This window comes from Emys orbicularis, chromosome 1 (assembly GCF_028017835.1).
Source record: "Emys orbicularis isolate rEmyOrb1 chromosome 1, rEmyOrb1.hap1, whole genome shotgun sequence".
Taxonomy (NCBI): domain Eukaryota; kingdom Metazoa; phylum Chordata; order Testudines; family Emydidae; genus Emys; species Emys orbicularis.
Window position 1 is genome coordinate 138472990 of NC_088683.1, and position 17936 is coordinate 138490925.

Below are 17936 nucleotides of genomic sequence, written 5' to 3' on the forward strand. Positions count from 1 at the left end.
CCAGCTAAAGAGCTCTCCCTATCACCTCTCAGCACACCTTTGCCCTGGGGGAGGAGGTGGAGGCAGGTGAGTTTCAACCTCTAGGAATGAGACATATTGATTGTGGCCTTTGCTTGTATCTGAGCATCCTTCACACTAATCCAGTAGAGGCAAAGAAGGATAAGTAAATACTCTTCTGAATGTCTTTACCATAAGAAAAACTATTATTTGTCTTTCCCGTAGACAAGACAAGAACATGGATTCTTCAGCTGCCTATGATTTGCTGGCGGACAGTGTCCAGGACTGGGATCTTACCGGTGACTCTGTTCCTTGTGAGCTGCTGCTCATTGGCGAGACTGCCTTCCCAGTGCTGGTGAACCCCCAGGGGCAGGTCCTGATCGCCGCCTCACAGTATGGGAAGGGCCGGATGGTGGTCGTCTCTCATGAGAGCTACCTGGGGAGCCCCAAGATGGCTCGGTTCCTACGCAATGCTGTGGGTTGGCTCAGTCCCTCCCCAGGAGCTGTGGTTGGTGTCCAGAAGCGCTTGAGCTCCCTGCTGAGCATTCTCAGTAGTTCTGGCACCCACGTGCAGCCCAGTGAGAAGTTCATTGCCTCATTTGGGGTTTACTGTATGGATGCCTATGATGCTGCACAGGGGAGGGAGCTGATCCAGTTTGTGAAGAGAGGAGGGGGTCTGCTCATTGGCGGTCAGGCTTGGCACTGGGCCTCTGGACACAGCACAGAGAGAGTGCTGTTCGATTTCCCTGGGAATCATATAACCAGCGTGGCAGGAGTTTATTTCACGGATATATACGGTGAGACGGGGATCTTTAGTGTCTCAGACAAAGTGCCTGCAATTCCCTTGATCGCTCCGTGAGTATATGAAATCCTTTCCTATGTATTAAAACTTGTAGTTAAAGCAGTAAGAAAATTACTCCTGGGGGAATTCTATGCCACTGCACATGCACAGATTTTATGTTCCCTGCAGATTTCTTTGCTTCCCTACAAAAAAATGACTCTCTGATGGGGAAGCAAAGGGAAGCCACCTGAGTGGTCATGAGACCCTCCCCAGAAGTATGTTTTGGGAGCCCAGGGCAGCCAACAGAGAGGTAAATCACTGTGGCGCTGGGGGCTCCTACCCTGCACCTGACTCAGCTGCTAGTCCCAGCTGGCCTGGGAAGGACGGGACTTCCTCTTTCCTTGCACGGCATCCAGGATTGTGTCAGATCCACCCCCAGGTTTCTCCCCTGGCTGTTGGAAGCTCTGCAAACACTCCCCCCACTCCCGTGTTTCCTGTACCAATTGCTTCTCAGCTGCAGGGGGAGGAATACCTGTAAAGGGAACTACTCCCCCATCCACCCAACCCCTATTCATCCAGAGCTCCTCATACCCAGACCTTCCTGCCAAGCCTCACCCGCCTGCACCCAGAACCCTCCCAATGAGCCCCATTCCCCCTGCATCTGGACCACCCCGATGAGCCACCTGCACGTGGATCCCCACCCTACCAAGCCCCCACCAGCTGCGCCTGGACCCCCCCCCCCCACTCAGCCCCACTTCCCTCAGCATCTAGACACCCCACCACCACTGAGATGTCCACACCAAGATCTCCCCTGCCAATTTCTATCCCCCACACATCCAGACCCGCACACTGAGCCCCAATAACCTTCACCTGGACCCCCACAGAGTCCCATTACCATTGCACCCAACCCCCCTCCCCCAACAAACCCCTGTGCATCCAGATCCCCCAGCACTTGGATCCCCCACTGGGCCTCCCACACCCAGATTGCCCCACACAGAACTCTCTCAACCCACACCTGGATCCCCCCACACTAAGCCCCTCCACACTTGGATCCTACCTTGCTGAGCCTGCCTCCCCACACCTGGTGCACCTGGCACGGAGGGGCAGGACCCTGGGGTGTTTCTGTGGCAGACCCTGTCCTTGCGCTGTGTCAGGTTTGGGGGCAGCCTCATCGCTGAGTGTGTGTGCCGGGGGGAGCTGCATAGTGATCTCCCACCTCTGTGCAGCCTCTGGCCTGTGCTCCCCAATACCATGTTGGAACCTCCACATTTATTTGACAAATAAAATTTGCAGAATTTTTAATGTTTTGGCACAGAATGTCCTCGGGTATAGGATATATTCTTAAATGCTGCAATGTTGGAAAGGGTATTATTTTCCAGCACCTCAAGGGGTATGCGGGTCCTTATCCCTGGAGGAGGAAAAAGGATTAACAGGAAAGAAATAAAACCAGAATCCTGCTAAAGTTTGAGGAAATGTTTGACTTCTGGGCAGGGCCGGCTCTAGGTTTTTTGCTGCCCCAAGCAAAAAATTTTTTGGCTGGCCCCCACCCCAGCCTTGGGCTCTCCCCCTCCCCCCCCAACTGCACCCTCCTGCCGCCCCAGCCCTGGGTCACTGGTAACTCGCTCCCAGGGCGGGTCATTCAGCAGGAATTTTGGATGTGCACAGAACACAGACAGGATTGGTTCCCATATGGTTAGAGAACTGCAGTAAAGTGGAACAATTTTCAGCATGTGTGATTGAAGGCTATCTGGATGCATATTATAAGACTGTCCTACATAAATGAGGAAAAGTTGAGGTGCCTTTATTATTCTTTTGTTCCATTCTTTGTTTCTATGGGGAATGCACTATCACGGTCTTCCTTTTAAACAAATAAAACTAAAACTTAAAAAAAAAAAAAAAGCAATGGCTGTTGAAAATAGCAATTCCAGTCCTAATAACCACTGGGAAGCATTTCTTGCTCAATTTATTCTACTTTTTCTACAGCAAGTTACAGTGAATCAGTATATTTGATTTGGGGGAAATGAAGTAACAGCTACCCAAATTGAGCTTGAGCACTCCTGAATTTTGAGGGTGTTCAAATCTGGAAGGCAGGTGCTAGATTCCCTTTCTGAATATTAGCTATATCTGGAAAGGAAAAGTCAATTTCTGCTTCCATGGCTCAGAAGTGGAAATCCTCCTAAGTGCCTGGTATCTAAAGCTGCCCAGGTCCAGAGCCTCCCCTCCCTTACTTTTCATTTTAAATTCTAGTGGGATCCACATACCTCCCTTGCTAGGCTTCAGATAGAGAGGTGCACCGTCCATTTAGTCCCCCGAATTCCTTCTTTGGGGGAGAGCCCAGAGCTGGGGCAGCAGGAGGTGCGGGTGGGGGGAGAGCCCAGGGCTGGGGGAGCAGGAGGTGCGGATGGGGGCCAGAGCTGGGGCAGCCGGGGATGCGGGGGGGGGGGGGCGGGGAAGAGCCCAGGGCTGGGGCAGCAGGAGGTGCGGGTGGGAGGAGAGCCCAGGGCTGGGGCAGCAGGGGAGTGCAGGTGGGGGCCAGAGCTGGGGCTGCAGGGGGTGTGGGTGGGGGAGAGCCCAGGGCTGGGGCAGCAGGAGGGTGCAGGTGGGGGCCAGAGCTGGAGCGGCAGGGGGGTTGGGGGGGGAGAAGAGCCCAGGACTGGGGCGGCAGGCGGTGCGGGGGGGGGGGAGAGCCCAGGGCTGGAGCAGCGCCCAGGGCTGGAGCAGCAGGGGAGTGCAGGTGGGGGCCAGAGCGGGGCAGCAGGGCGTGTGGGCGGGGGAGAGTCCAGGGCTGGGGCAATACAGGGGTGCGGGGGGAGCCCAGGGCGGGGAGGGGGCGGCAAAAAACCTAGAGCTGGCTCTGTTCCTACCATTCACAGCAAGCTGCAGATTTCAGTTCCATACTCCTTCCCCCACCCTTTCCTGTTGCTAGTGGCCAAGGGAATGCTGGGAAATGTAGTTCTTTCCCTGCTACAGGGTTGGCTCTATAGGCAGGGAGCTAACCAAGGAACTACAGCTCCCAGGACCCCCTGTTGGTTCTCAGCTCCCATGCTGGATTCTTGTGCCCCTTGCAAATCTGCCGCCCCAAGCAACCGCTTGCTTTGCTGGTGCCTAGAGCCGGTCCTGCTTCTGGGGACTCTGATGTTCTGAATGAGTTCAGGTGACTCATGAAGTTCTAAGCCTGAGACAAGGCAAATAAGTAAATCCTTTAACTTGTTTTGTGTGTATTTCAATAAGCAGGGATCCTGCTACTTATTTGTGATCTGAAATATTGATTTAGTATAGAAACATGAGCAATAATTAACGTTTAAGTAGTTGTGCTCCACAAATGTCTGTTTACGTATAAAGGATGGATGATCACATGACAAAATGCTGTTACATACTTTTCTGAAATACAATGAGCCCTTTACTGCTGCGCAAAGGAAATTCTCTAAGTTCTGATTATATAAATTAGCTCAGAACCAATGAATACAAAATAGTCCTCATACCATATCCTCTGCTCTGCCATCCGGTATTTCATCTCTCTTCATGCATCCCCTTACTCTGTTCTGTATCTCTCATTCTCATCTCCTTACCCTCTGCTGCACTGGTTTTGCCAAGCCACATCACGTAGGATAAAGGGATAAGAAAAAGTGACATGAAATTGCCACAGAACCGTGCAAGGTAAGAGGATAAGAGGCTCACTTTGCTTTAGAATAATGGTTCTCAAACTGTGGGACAGGAGACAAAGTGGGTTGCAATCCTGTTTTAATGGGGTCTCCAGGGCTGAAGGTTGAGCCCTACCGCCCGGGGCTCAAGCCAAAGCCTGAGCCCCACTATCCGGGCCCAGAGCTCAATGGCTTCAGCCTTGGGTGGCGGGGCTTGGACTTTGGACTTCAGCTTTGCCCCCCCACACACCTGAGGCTGCAGGGCTCGGGCTATGGTCCCACCTTTTCGGGTCATGTCGTAATTTTTGTTGTCAGAAGGGGGCCACGGTGAAATGAAGTTTGAGAACCCGTGCTTTAAAATGATTATTCAGAACAATTGCGACTAAAGGAATAGCACTGTCTCTCAGGCGAAGGCAACTAATAATAATGCCTAGAAGTTTCCATCAGTAGATCTCAAAGTGAAAAGATCTTTGTAGAAGTGATTTCAGAATATTTGGATATGGCAGAGCAGAGATACTACACAATCTTCCTCTTCCATCTCATGACACTGTGACAGTGCTGGCATGTGGCATGACAGGAACATCTCTTGGTTTTGCAGGCATGGGCTAGATTTCAGCAGAGACTTAAACCTTCTCCTGAGAGGTGTGTCAGAGCTAGACATAGTGACAGATGGTGTCCCCTCTCACCTGCTGGTCCATGGCACATTGGCCTTCCCCCTTGGCTTGGACGACGCCTATCAATGCTTTCTTGCAGCAACTCACTATGGCCAGGGCCGTGTGGTGGTGGCTACACATGAGGTCCTTCTTAGCACCCCGAAGCTCACAGACTTCATCCTCAATGCCATTCAATGGCTGGGTGCTGAGAAGAAAGGGAGAATTGGCATCAATCCCAATCTGAAGAACCTTCATGACCTGCTGACTCAAAGGCAGGTGGTGTGCGAGATCTCAGAGCTTACCGACAATCTCAGCATCTACTGCTGCCAGTCCTACAGTGACAACGAAGCCAAGAAGATCCATGAGTTTGTGGCAGAAGGAGGGGGCCTGCTGATTGGAGGTCAGGCTTGGTGGTGGGCTTCTCAGAATAAGGGCCAAAACGTTCTGGCTGAATATCCTGGCAACAAAATCCTCAATGGGTTTGGGATCAGCATCCTGGGGGAAACCATGGAGGCGGGCAAGTACCCAGCATTACGACCCGAAGAGCAGCGGGAACATTACCACTTCCGCAGGGCACTCGCTCAGTTCCAGCAGCACCTAGACAAGAAGGAGGAACTGCAGCCCCCAGTGACAGGCTGGCTTCAGAAACTCAGCCAGGACTGCGCCAAAGTCCTTCAGATCCCAGTCAAAAATGGCCACGTCTACACCTCATTATACCACATCCTGTACGAGATGGTGCAGAGCAATGGGATCCCACTGGTGAGCAAGGAACTCCCAGTCAAGGGGAACTCCAAGGAGGTCGTGCTGCTTCATGTGGCTACAGCATTATGCCAAACCATGTCCGACTGTGCGAGGCTAGCACTCTGTGAACTCCCCACAGTCCCTAGCACCACTGTGGAAATCAACTGCACAAATACAGGTGAGAGAATCTGTCCTTCCTCACTAATCTCCCCTCCCCCGTTTCAACATGGAATGGCCTGTAGAACACGGGTATAACAGTGTATAACTCTCCATAGCCCTGATCACATAGATCACACCTGTCACATTTTTGCAGAACAGAGCTGCTAGAGATGGAAAGGTTCCTTTTGGGTTACATTTAGCTTCTGCTTCAGGACCCAGCTTAGGCTTTCCCCTAAAGTCAATTCTCCATTTTTATCTAGTCCAGTTTTAAATTATTTGAGTGATGGGACTTCTGTAATTTCTCTGATCCATGATCTAATACACCTCACCATCAGGAAACATTTCTAAACATTCAGCCTTAATTTACTTTCATCAGCCTCATCCCATTACTGCTAATTACACCCCTTTGGAGCACCCCAAACAATTACTCTCCTCAGTGTTTACAGCTTTCGAATTAGAACTTTTCAGGAATTTTTTGTCAACAATTTTTTTCAACAAAAGCCAAGAACAACAATTGGCTGGTCTTTCTCCTCCATCTTCTGACCAGTTTGATGAAAATCTGCAAAAGTTTCCCCTATTTTACCCTGGTTTTGATCAGCTCTATTTCAAAGAAAGCCCCTTCTCCCTTCATTTGGGCATCATTTGGCTAAACTGGATGGGTAAAATCCTGGCCCAACTCCAATCAATGAGTTTTGCCACCGGGACAGGATTTCACTTTACCCATTTCCTTCCTAATCTTCATCAGCAAATCCCTCCAGCCCCTTAATCCAGAGTTCAGTTTGCAATGAAAGGTTATGGGGTTCAAGCAATTAGGTGCTGGGTCTCAAGCAATTTTTTTACATTCATAACTGATGCAGCAAGCCCAGAGGTGCCCGGGCTCAGCCTTGGCATGCCCTGGCACAAATTAAGCAATGCCTTAATCATTCCTGTTTTGTTTCTCTATATTCCCTGCATTTTATTGATATCTTAATGGAACAGAGGTGCCCAATACTGAATCCAGTATTTCTGGTGCAGTCACCAGAAAAGCAGAGAGAGAGACCCTTACCTCATATTTTACAATGTAATTAAACCTCTGCCCATGTAGCCCCAAAATTCACATTTGCCATTTTGCTGAGGCATAACATTGCAAGCTCACGTCTAATTATTGTCTATTATCACTGGAACTACTGTTTTTGAAATCATCTGCTTTTCAATAAATGTTTTAGTCAAGCTATATTATCTTGAATTTGTCCAGGATGAACTACTTTTCCCCCACAGTCCTATATTTCTCTCCAAGGTGGTATTTGAAGGTCACCTTATTGAGCCTATTAGCCTGCCCACATTCGTCCCATGCCTGCATACCATTGCGGGAGAAACGCTTTTTCATATACTAGATTTAAAAGGTCCTGGGATGCTACTTGGAGCAGACTAAAACCCTTAGAAAGTCCACCCAACTTTTTATTTCATTTGATACCAATTCACTGGATAGTGCTATTTGCTAAGAAGACTATGTCTAAATGGGTATCAAAGTACATCTTCTGGCTTCCCCTCCCTAGTATGACACTAGAAGTCTGTATCAATGTGAATTTAGTCAAGGGAAAGCTGCCACAACTAGTAATTTTGTAGTTCTCTTCCCTGAATTTATCAGCAAAGGAGCAATACGGTCCTCCCTCCACATGCTCCTGCAGCCTCATTGTTTGTTTGTGTTTAGAAGCCCATCTTGGACTCTCTGCATTCCAGAACTTATTTCCAATATAGGGGAGAGGCCCAGTTCTCCTGCCTCCAGAGAAGTTGTTCATTTGTTTTGGGGATGTGGATGTCCCTTATTTTATGTAGGCCAAAGCTTTTTTCCTAATCAAATTGGGTTTCTCACACACACACACACACCCCTCCCGTTCAGTGTTACTGTTCAGACTAAAACGCCTCCGTGGTAATGGTCTGTTCTCTTAATCTGCCCTGTAACATTTTTAACAACCACCTGTAACAACCACCACCAACTTCCCATATCACTGTTAAAAATGCTGTCTCTTCTTTTGGCCTATCCCTCATGCCTCTTAATCTCCAGGAGTGAGAATCACTGGAAATCTGGAAATCACAGTAATTCGGTTTCTTTGAAAACATTATTTAACAGGCTTTTCATCCATCCCCCTCTAAGTTGGGTTTCTTCTTTGTGGGGTATCTATATTTGTTACATCTCCTTGTTTTTACATTTCTGAGGCAACAGTGTAAGGTTTCATATTTTGATTGGTATCCCTCGCTGAGCTTCACCTGCTGTTCAATTCAGAGAAAAGCATGGAGTGTTATTGCAGTGGAATGTGCGTATAATATAATCTAATGTGCAGGTAGTGTGTGATGACCAGTAAGGTCTTCGCTCCTGCCGTACCTCCCTACACTGGAGATCTTAGTTTTTTGCCCAAGGGAGTTCATTTGGTTTGTGCTAAGGAGCAGGAACTCAGGAATGAGGTTTTAAAAAAACCAGATTGAAGTATGTAATATGCCCTTTTGCTTACAGCTCTGACATCAGCAGCAGAATATCGTACAAATCAAGTTGTTACAATGTCTGCATAATGGTAATGTTATAAACAAGAAGTTAATTTCCTAGGAGAATGCAGCAGGAAGTATTAGCCCTCCCCTGCTCCCCTACTCCATCTGACATGGAATACTCTTCACCCCCCAGTGACATTCAGTGAGAGGAGACCCGTCCTCATCCAGACTGGCCCTGCCATTCTCCTTATCCTTTCAAATTGGAAAACAGACAGAGGTGTTTAAGAGTAGCTCTGTGTTTAGACCTGTTCTCTGTGTTTTATGCCAGGTGATGCAGCATGGAGGAGCACAGGACTTTACCTTCCGCGTGGGAACACAGTGACCTTTGTATTTCCTAGCGCTGTTACTGGAGTTGGCCTGCAGGTGAACTAATCATCCTTTCTGACGCCTGTTACTGCACTTGAACTGTAGTTCTACTCGGAAATGTGACTACATAAAAAACGACACCTTATTGTACAGCTCTGCTCCCGGAGGGTATTCAGTTCTGTGGAAAGATAATGTCGTCTTGCTTTGTAGGAGCATTTACCATGCAGAGCAAACACAGGCAGCAGAAAGGGAGCTAGATTCTATTTCTTCTTGTGCATTAAGAGAATTGTTTACTAAGTTCTAATGAATTGCCCCATAAATGTTAAGCTCTTTGGTTTAGGACCCAAATCATCTTATATATTTATTTAGGCCCAGATCCCCAAAAGCAGTTTAGGCTCCTAACTCCCAGTGAAATCAGTAGAAGTTGGGTGCCTAAAAACCTTTCAGGATGTGGGTCATAGTTCCTGGCACAGTGTGCCCCCAAGGTTGGAGCTCTCAAGTAGCTATAATATCAATACATGGTTAATAACAATAATGAGGTAGGACAGGTGAGTGATTGTGGTGCTTGACTACAATCCTGGAGCTTGTGGGGCCAACTGTCACTGGATCTCACACTGAAAATCTGCCTTCAGATCACCCAGCTGCAAAATGGATCCCTGATCCATAGGGTTAGGGAAGTCAAAGAAGGTCAGAGGTGATGCGCAGTGCCACATCACTGCCTTATGTACCTCAGCTACGGAAACTGATCCACCTTAAATTGCATCAACCTAATGAGCCATCTGTGGCTGGAGGCAGACTTTCAATAACAATAATCATGCAGACCCATTGCACAAAGATTACAGGCCAGGACTAGGAGTCCTGGGACCTCAGGCAAATAACTTGTGAGTTTCCATTGATCTCACTGGAGTTGTGAGTGCTACACACCTCTGAAAAGCCAGGCTTTCATTTGTTTGTGCCTAAGTTTCCTCCTCTGTAAAATGCAGATAATGCTCCCTCCCTCGCAGGGCTTTTGTGAAATTTAACTCATTGATGCCTGTGACATGTAATACGACCTTCAGATGGAAGCTGCTATTGAAGCACAAACTATTAATAACTGTTTATCAAATGACACACTGGAGATGTAATAAAATGCCACTGCTCGTATGCTTTTACCCCTATGCTTTTTGGGGCCACTTTAACTACAGACTCTAAAGCAGAAAGACAGAACAGTGAGGTCTGTAAAGCTCACGTATCAGATCATTGCTCCATTGATTCCACTTGATTATAACTAAGGCTGCGAGTCTGTCACAGAGGTCACGGAAGTCACAGATTCTGTGACTTTCTGGACCTCCGGGACTTCTGCAGCGGCAGGTGCAGCTGGCTTGGGGGCCACCTGAGCAGCTCGGGCAGCCCCCAGGCCAGCCACACCAGCCGCTGCTAAGGCAGTCTCGGGCCACTGCACCTCTCCCCATAGGTGCTGGAACTAGGGCTGCTGCACCCCCTGGCTTGAAGTGGTTTCCATCACTTACAGGGTTTACAGTTTTGTTCAATGATTCTCAGCACCCTCACTATGCAAATTATTTCAGCACTGCTGCCCCTCCCCCCAGCAGCAGCAGGAATTTGGGTGTGTGAGGGGGCTCAGGGCTGAGGCATGGGGTTGGGTTGGGGGAGTGGGTAAGGGCTCTGGGCAGCACTTACCTCGGGGGCTCCCCAGAAGCAGCCGGTATGTCTGGCTCCTAGGCACCACTGCAATCCACAAAACTCCTCCTTGGCTGCCACCTCATGCTGTATGAGACAAAACTCATTTGGTCCCTACATTTTCAGGGTTCAGTTTCCCTGGACACCTGAGTTTCTGCCTTTGGGCATGCAAACTGCCACCTCCCTTCAAGTGTTCAGAAGCCTGTCTCCCACATGAGCCCAAGCATGAGTCACAAAGCAGGGGAAGATCGGCATTAGCCCCCCTATCTTGCCTGCATGACCCAAAATGTTAGCCCAGTGATTAGAGCACTCAACCAGGATGTGAGAGAACCAAGTTCAATTCCCATCTCTGCCTGATGGGGCAAAAAGATTTCAGCAGGGACTAGCACCTCTCAGGGCAGGGCTCTAACCAGTGGGCTATGGGATATTCTGCTGTGGGGCTCCCACAGTCTCTCCTGTTGAAGTTGTTCCACTTGGATAAGTGTTTAAACAATGGTCTGTAAAGTTCATTGCTCAGTTGTTCCTGTAACCAAGCCACCTTTTCATTTCCAGGTGCAGATTGGGTGTCACTCAGATGACCTCAGCAGAGCAAAGGAGCTGAAACGCCCCCCTGTGGTGATACGCAGATGTGATGTCAAAGATCAGAAGATGTCAGTCTCCTCTCTCTGGGGGGGCCTCATTTACATCATAGTGCCAAAGGGAAGCCAGCTGGGGGGAGTGTCTATCACTGTAAAAGGGGCTGTGCAGGCTCCTTTCTTCAGGCTTGGTAAGTGTGCTGGTAAATGGTCTGCACATCTCTTCTTAACCAGTTTTGCTGCTGCTGCTGATGGTTGTGAAGAGACACACAGAGAAGTGCCTCTCTAATTATCCTTGATTTGGGCTTCATCAGTTTTATTAGGGAAGAGGATAAAGGCAGAAGATGAAACCAAAATTGGCAGGGCGAGGAGATCGTAGTCTCATGCTTTTAGTCACCGCAACTCCCTTCCGACGACAGAAATTACTACATGACCTCAGGAGGGGGGACCGAAGCCTGAGTCGGCCCAAACCACATCGCCCCAAGCGGGAGGGCCAAAGCAAAAGTCCTGTGTGGGTGGGCCTGCAACCTGAGCCCTGCTGCCCAGGGCTGAAGCCCTTGGTTTTCAACCCCAGGTGGTGGGTCTCAGGCATCGGCCCCGGACCACAACAAGTCTAACATCAGCCTTGGCGACCCCATTAAAATGGGTTGCCACCCACTTTGGGGTCTCGACTCCCAACCCACAGTTTGAGAACCACTGAGCTAGATCAATCCAGCAAAATCTCAGGCTGTTTTAAGTTTTCTTATAGATGCACAGGGCTGAATTTAGAGTTGCTGTATGTGCACAGGGGTCCACTGAAGTCAGTGGATGGGGATAGGACACACAGAGTCTGAATTTGGCTCACAAATTAATATCACTAATCATTCTTGAATCAATAATATTTTGAACATATTGTTCCCATGTATTCAAAGTGATTTTCCTTGTGTTTGAATGCGCTTTAACCTCATGGTAAAATTCTCTTAAAAAAAAAATCAGTAGTGTTTCTTATTTCTACAGCCCTAGTGAGAACAAATGACATTTCATTGCAATTAGTGGACTGAATTGATCCTCAGCCCCTAGTTTTCATGTTAAACAGAAGAACACACTTATTTTATCATTTCTGGCTGTTAACTATAACACTAATTAGAAAAGGGAAATGTCTAATATAATTATTTGTTCAATAGCAGCCCTTGAATGTCCCAATCAGCATCGAGGCCCCATTGTGCTTGGCATTGTACAAATGCAGAATAACAGATCATTTTTGCCTCAAACACAGAATAACAGATCATTTTTGCCTCAGACACCTTATAATCTAATTTGAAAAAAGGTGCAACAGAGTCCCAGTCCACAAACTAATGAATACAGTGGGCGGGTTTCCATTTACTATAATGGACTTTGGCTCAGTCTTTGAGAGAATGCAACCAAAAAAAGGAGGGGAGGAGGACAAAGGAAAATAAATCAAATCAAATCAAATCAAATCATGAGGTTACTTAAGTAGCTTCTGCTCATCTTTAAGGCTTCCGAGGGCCTCAAGTGAAATCAGCTATACCCAACTGACAAGGAACCAAATCATCACGGGATTTGTGCACTTCATCTCTCTCATCCATATTGATGCAGGAAAGTCATCTAAGAGCCAGTGGCTGACCTGCATCCGTCACTATCCAGCTCCGTGGGCAGAACTAGCTACCCAGAACATCATCTTAACAGTGCCTGCTGACAGCATCCGTCCCATAGACGATCCAGAGCCTTTGCTGACCCTCTGGGAGCGGATTATGGCAGCTGTAGCTGAGCTGGCAGCTACACCAGTCACGTTCCCTCGGCCAGAAAGGATTGTAGCGGATGTTCAGATCTCAGCCGGTGAGTACGGTGTATTGTCATAAAAGGCAAAAGAGCGACACCCTGGGGTAAAGGATTGAATTGGAGGCTGGGAGCCAGGAACTCTTTAATTGCAATGCTGGTTTTTCCGCTGACTCTCACTATGACACCTTGGAAAGTCACTAACCTCTGTTGAGCTTTTCACCAAGACACAAGACATGGCGAATACAGTGGGACCCTCTAACAGTGTATCTCTATTTACAGTGAAGCTTCTCTCCCAAGCACACCCTTATTCGAGCTGTCAGCTCCTGCCTCAGTTTACTCTAGGAGCGGGGGGGAAAGAAATTGGTTATACCGAACTCACAGTACAGCAGCCCTCCTTACCAGTGCAAAATTATTCTACACAGCTAGAGCTGGTCAAAATACTGAGAGGGAAAAATATATGCTATTAACAGAAGGATTTTAGTTCAGTTAGAAACTGGTCTGGATGAAGACTTATACAATGTTCAGTACATTTACTCAATCCACTAGTGAGCTGCTTGGTCAATTCTAAAGCTTGAATACCCATCCTGAGCCTTGGCAAATCCGCCATACAAATGCCATTTGTTTGCTTTTGGTATCTGTCAAATATTTAAAATTCCAAACAGATAGCAAACAATGTGACTGGCTTTATTAGGCGATAGATTTGTAGATTAGAAATATAATTCAACCCCCTCCTCCTACAATATACTTTCTAGTCCTTTGTTCATTCCTAGATTTAAATGACTCCAACCATGCAGCTTCCTTTGGAGAAGACTATTCCATATTCAGTAGAGCTCACCACTATAAATGTCTCTTGGTCAATTTCATCACACTACTTATACATTCTTGTCCAGCTGTTCAATTACGTCAATGGGGCTACAATCCTGCTGTTTGTTAAATGCTTTACTGGACTGGGGTCAGAGCATGCAGCATTTTACAAGACTCAGAGCCATCTGAGGATGACTCAGTGGTCTGTCTGAAATTACTTGGTGGATGTCAGTCCAGTCACCAGTAGATTAATGTCCACACCAACAAACAACCATCATAATTAGAATTATTTGTGCCCTGTGTTGAGAATCAGATGCCAAGGATAGACTGGATCATGAAAACTCAACTAACTTCTCACCACAAGGGGTGGTCCCTCCAAGAATTTGAGATTAATTGAGAGGAGGTGGTGTGTAATTTAGAAGCTTGTTCTGCCACTGCCCAGCCTCTCTCTCTTTTGTGGATTTACTGAGTGTTTTGTTATCCAGCCACAGTTGTCAATTCAGCACCTTTCTTCATGCTGAAATTGACTGTAACAAAGAAATTAAATATCAATACTAAATCAAACTACCCCTCCCCCTTTTCTCCACACCGCCCCCCCCCCCACCGCAACCCAAGGGGATCAGCATCTCTGACACTCAGACCATTTATTTCTAAAGAGCCGTATAATGAACACGGTATTAAAACATTCTAAAATACAATAAAAACATTAGATCTGGGGACACCACTACAAAAATGTTCATGAATATCAGCTCTATTGCTTTAATGCATCCTCCGTGGTGGTGTTTGTGCCTCTCTTGGCTTTGATTTCCATCAGCATTTGAGTTTCACTGTCACAAAAGGTCACAGAAAGTGAATTTCAGAGAGGTGTGCATGAATCTTTGCAGAAACTGAAATTTTAAATGTGGGAGTATTCTCAGTGGAAGGGCCTGCACATACACCCCCAAACAGGTACAGCATTTACAACAAGATGACTTATCTGACCAATCCCAACATGGATCAAATTTTGATTATCAAATACACACACTGACTTGTTTTCAGTATTCATCCATTAACACTGATAAAGAATTAATTTGAGGAACTATCCAGAGGATAATTCCAGACCACAACAAAGGGTTTAATTGGTCAGATTTATTGTTCTTTGGGAATTACTTGCCAACTTCTAAAAAATACAGAACAACTTTCTTGAGCTGAGATCTCACCTTGACTGTCGGCCCCGTCTCCCCCTTCCAGGCTGGATGCACGCTGGCTACCCAGTCATGTGTCATTTGGATTCAGTAAAGGAGTTGGTGAACATGAAACACATGCAAATGAATGGCCTTTGGGGTTCCATCCATGAGCTGGGACACAACCAGCAGCGGGCAGGCTGGGAATTCCCCCCTCACACTACTGAGGCCACCTGCAACCTGTGGTCAGTCTATGTGCATGAGAAGGTGCTGGGGATCTCCAGGGACAGAGCTAACGAAGAGCTACAGCTGCAGCATCGCAATAAAAGAATCAGCGATTACCTTGGCAAAGGAGCCCAGCTAAAGGACTGGAATGTCTGGACTGCACTGGAGACCTACCTGCAGGTAACACAGAGAGATTCATAAGAAAGTGTCTGAATGCAAATGATTCTATAAAGGATGCTGGCTGGTTTGTATGTGCCACAAACATAGAAGCAGGTGGCAGAGGGAGAGAACTCAGAAACTTCTCCCTCAAAATTCAGGCCCCTCCTGCTTGGGCTAAATAAGACTCTCCATTCACTGAATGGCTTATTTATTCTACAGGCCTCAGCACAACATACTGACATGGAATTACAGACCTATTCCAGTGTGTCTAGTAGAGGGCAGTGTTGGCACATTCACATCAGATAGCACATTTAATAATGCAGGTTAAATTGTTTCTGAAAAGTAACTATATAAAAAAGACAACTACAAACTCTAAGACACACTTCCTGTGTGCAGGCAGAATATGAGTCCCTCTCTTTAGTGACTAAGGGATAGATTTTTAAGGGTATTTAAGTGCCTAAAAATGCAGATAGGCACCTGGTGGGATTTTCAAAAGGCACCTATTAGCATCTTTAGGATATTTTGATAAATCTGGCCCTAAAAACTAAGTTCTTACTCCTGTTAGTGCTACATAATCAGCAACATCTCAGAGAGAGGAAGGTGAATTATGCATCATCAGAGGTGTATATGTTCTAGTAGGTAACACAATGATGCGGAGAGTGCTGGGGGGGGCGGGGGGGTTCCCACATCACTCAGAGGAAGGAAGAAAGCGTTAGTGCCCCAAGCCCTAACCCACTTTCATACTCACACACACACGACCCGAGGCTGGCCAAGCCTGGGTGTAACGTAAGAAGAAGAGTGGGAGGGGTGGACGGGAGTTTTTGTCCTGGGCCCACGTCGTCTGGAGTCAGCTGTGATCTCTGAGATGCTTTAGCTTTTAGGAGAGTTTTAAGTCCTGGGTTCCTTTGGGGATGTTCCATTTAGGGACCTCTGCTCCTGATGCTTTTTGTACCAGTTAAAACCATCTTTTTGTGGTCTTTTTAACTTTTTCAAAACACACCAGTTTCAGGGACGCGCAGCTCTCCTTCCCCCCACTCCCCAACCCCCCATTGTCTCGCCTGTGTTTTCCATCTCTGCAACCCTGGTTCAGTGTACTTTTTCTTTTCTCATGGCTGTCTGTGGTTGAGTGGGAGAGAAACACAGCTGCAGATTTCTCATCTAGCACCATTGGGTTGTGACATGATCACTGAAATACAATTTCAGTACCTTACCCCAAAATGATATCATGATCAGATAACCATGTAATAGTCATGAGGTGTGATTAGCAATAAATGTAGGTTTTGTCAGTAATCCTCATAACATGGGACCAGGTGCACTTTTAATGCTGGTTTTTTTCATGCTCTTCAGCTGCAGGAAGCCTTTGGCTGGGAACCTTTCATCCAACTCTTCTCTGAATACCAGACAATGTCTAACATCCCCACAGACAACCCTTCCAAGATGAACCTGTGGGCAGAGAAGTTCTCTCGGCAGGTGAAGAAGAATCTGGCCCCTTTCTTTGTGGCTTGGGGCTGGCCCATCAAGGGGGAAGTCTCTAAGAAGTTGGCATCTCTGCCCAACTGGGATAAGAACCCAATGAAGAAAGTGTGATGCTTTATTCACATGGAATCGTGGCTGTAATTTTTAGAGATAATTCAGAGTTGCTTGTCTTTCCTATAAGGCTAGATTCAAATCTGTTTGGTGCGAGTTTATTAATTATCTGTTTCATACTTGTTGGTATTTCTGAAATAAGTTGCCTTTGCCATGTGAAGCAAACATCTTCCGTGATCTGAATTTTCTGTTCCTTTCTCTGGGCCAGCTTCTGCTAACTTTGTTCTCATGGAGTAGCATCTTACTCTGAGAAGACCCATTGATTTTAGTAGGGCTGTGTGGATAAATACCTTATTCTATGAGTACTCCTATTACTCCACGTGAGTCAGGGAAACAAACCAAAGATATCCACAGCACTGATTACCTGCCAGGCTAGATTAGTAAATTACCTTCTACTATTTTCATAACACATTTCATATTTTGGGGTGTAGCTCAGTCACTCCTAGCTATAATCTGTAGCGAACTCTTGGGAAAATATCATCTGGCCCTGAGTTACTGTGATTTATCAATTTGTTTCAATTTTACTTTTTTTTTTTTTGATACCTCTGTATCTGACAATGCCTCATCTTGATTGCCTGTATAGAGCAGGTATCTGCCCACGTGCCTTCTGATGAAAACTGATGAAAAGAAGTTGCTGAGGTTTTCCCACACCCTTTCTTGTGATAGATACCACGCTGAGATGTCTAAATGTCCCTACTGATGGAGTTCCCACCTCTTCCCTTTTGGAGACCATTCCACAGTCTAAAAAATCCCTCCCCGTGAAGAGATGTTTCTTGATATCCCGTATAAATTCATCTCTGCATCTTTTGCTCAGTTGCACATTCATCAGATTAACCTGGAGCATCCATATTATTCTAGTTCTGGGTCAACCTACATTTCTCCCACTGCAGTTCGTTCCTGTCCATCAGTGGTAGGGGCCTGAGTTCTCTCCCTTTGCTGTCCATTTGTATGTCCATCAGCAGCACTTGCTACTTCAGTCCTGGGTTCCAACAAAATGTTGCTAATACCTCAAATTCTAACTTTCAGAAATTCTTGACATTCCCTTTGAGGCTCTAATACAGGTTGAACAATACACCACAATTCTGATATGCCACTTCCTTCCTATTTCAATTCCATGAGCTCCCCACAGCTCTGCTGCTGTCCCTCAGTCTTGGTCTGCTCTGCTC

At 46.9% G+C, this 17936-nt stretch overlaps 1 protein-coding gene across 1 annotated transcript; it reads left to right on the forward strand.

Annotated features, from left to right (window-relative positions):
- Positions 1-235: 235 nt before the first annotated feature.
- LOC135895492 (TRPM8 channel-associated factor 2-like) lies at positions 236-16770 on the forward strand. The gene is made up of 7 exons (XM_065423602.1): positions 236-852; positions 5018-5991; positions 8764-8858; positions 11031-11244; positions 12650-12889; positions 14867-15204; positions 16531-16770. The coding sequence occupies exons 1-7, from the start codon at positions 236-238 to the stop codon at positions 16768-16770; spliced, it is 2718 nt and encodes a 905-aa protein (XP_065279674.1).
- The last annotated feature ends 1166 nt before the right edge of the window (positions 16771-17936 follow it).

Bases quoted from the DNA above. Each gene is read 5' to 3' on its own strand.
- LOC135895492 (XM_065423602.1), top strand. From the start codon at position 236: ATGGATTCTTCAGCTGCCTATGATTTGCTGGCGGACAGTGTCCAGGAC. The intron at 12,890-14,866 runs GTGAGTACGGTG...TCCCCCTTCCAG, and splicing joins GGATGTTCAGATCTCAGCCG to GCTGGATGCACGCTGGCTAC. The intron at 15,205-16,530 runs GTAACACAGAGA...CATGCTCTTCAG, and splicing joins CACTGGAGACCTACCTGCAG to CTGCAGGAAGCCTTTGGCTG.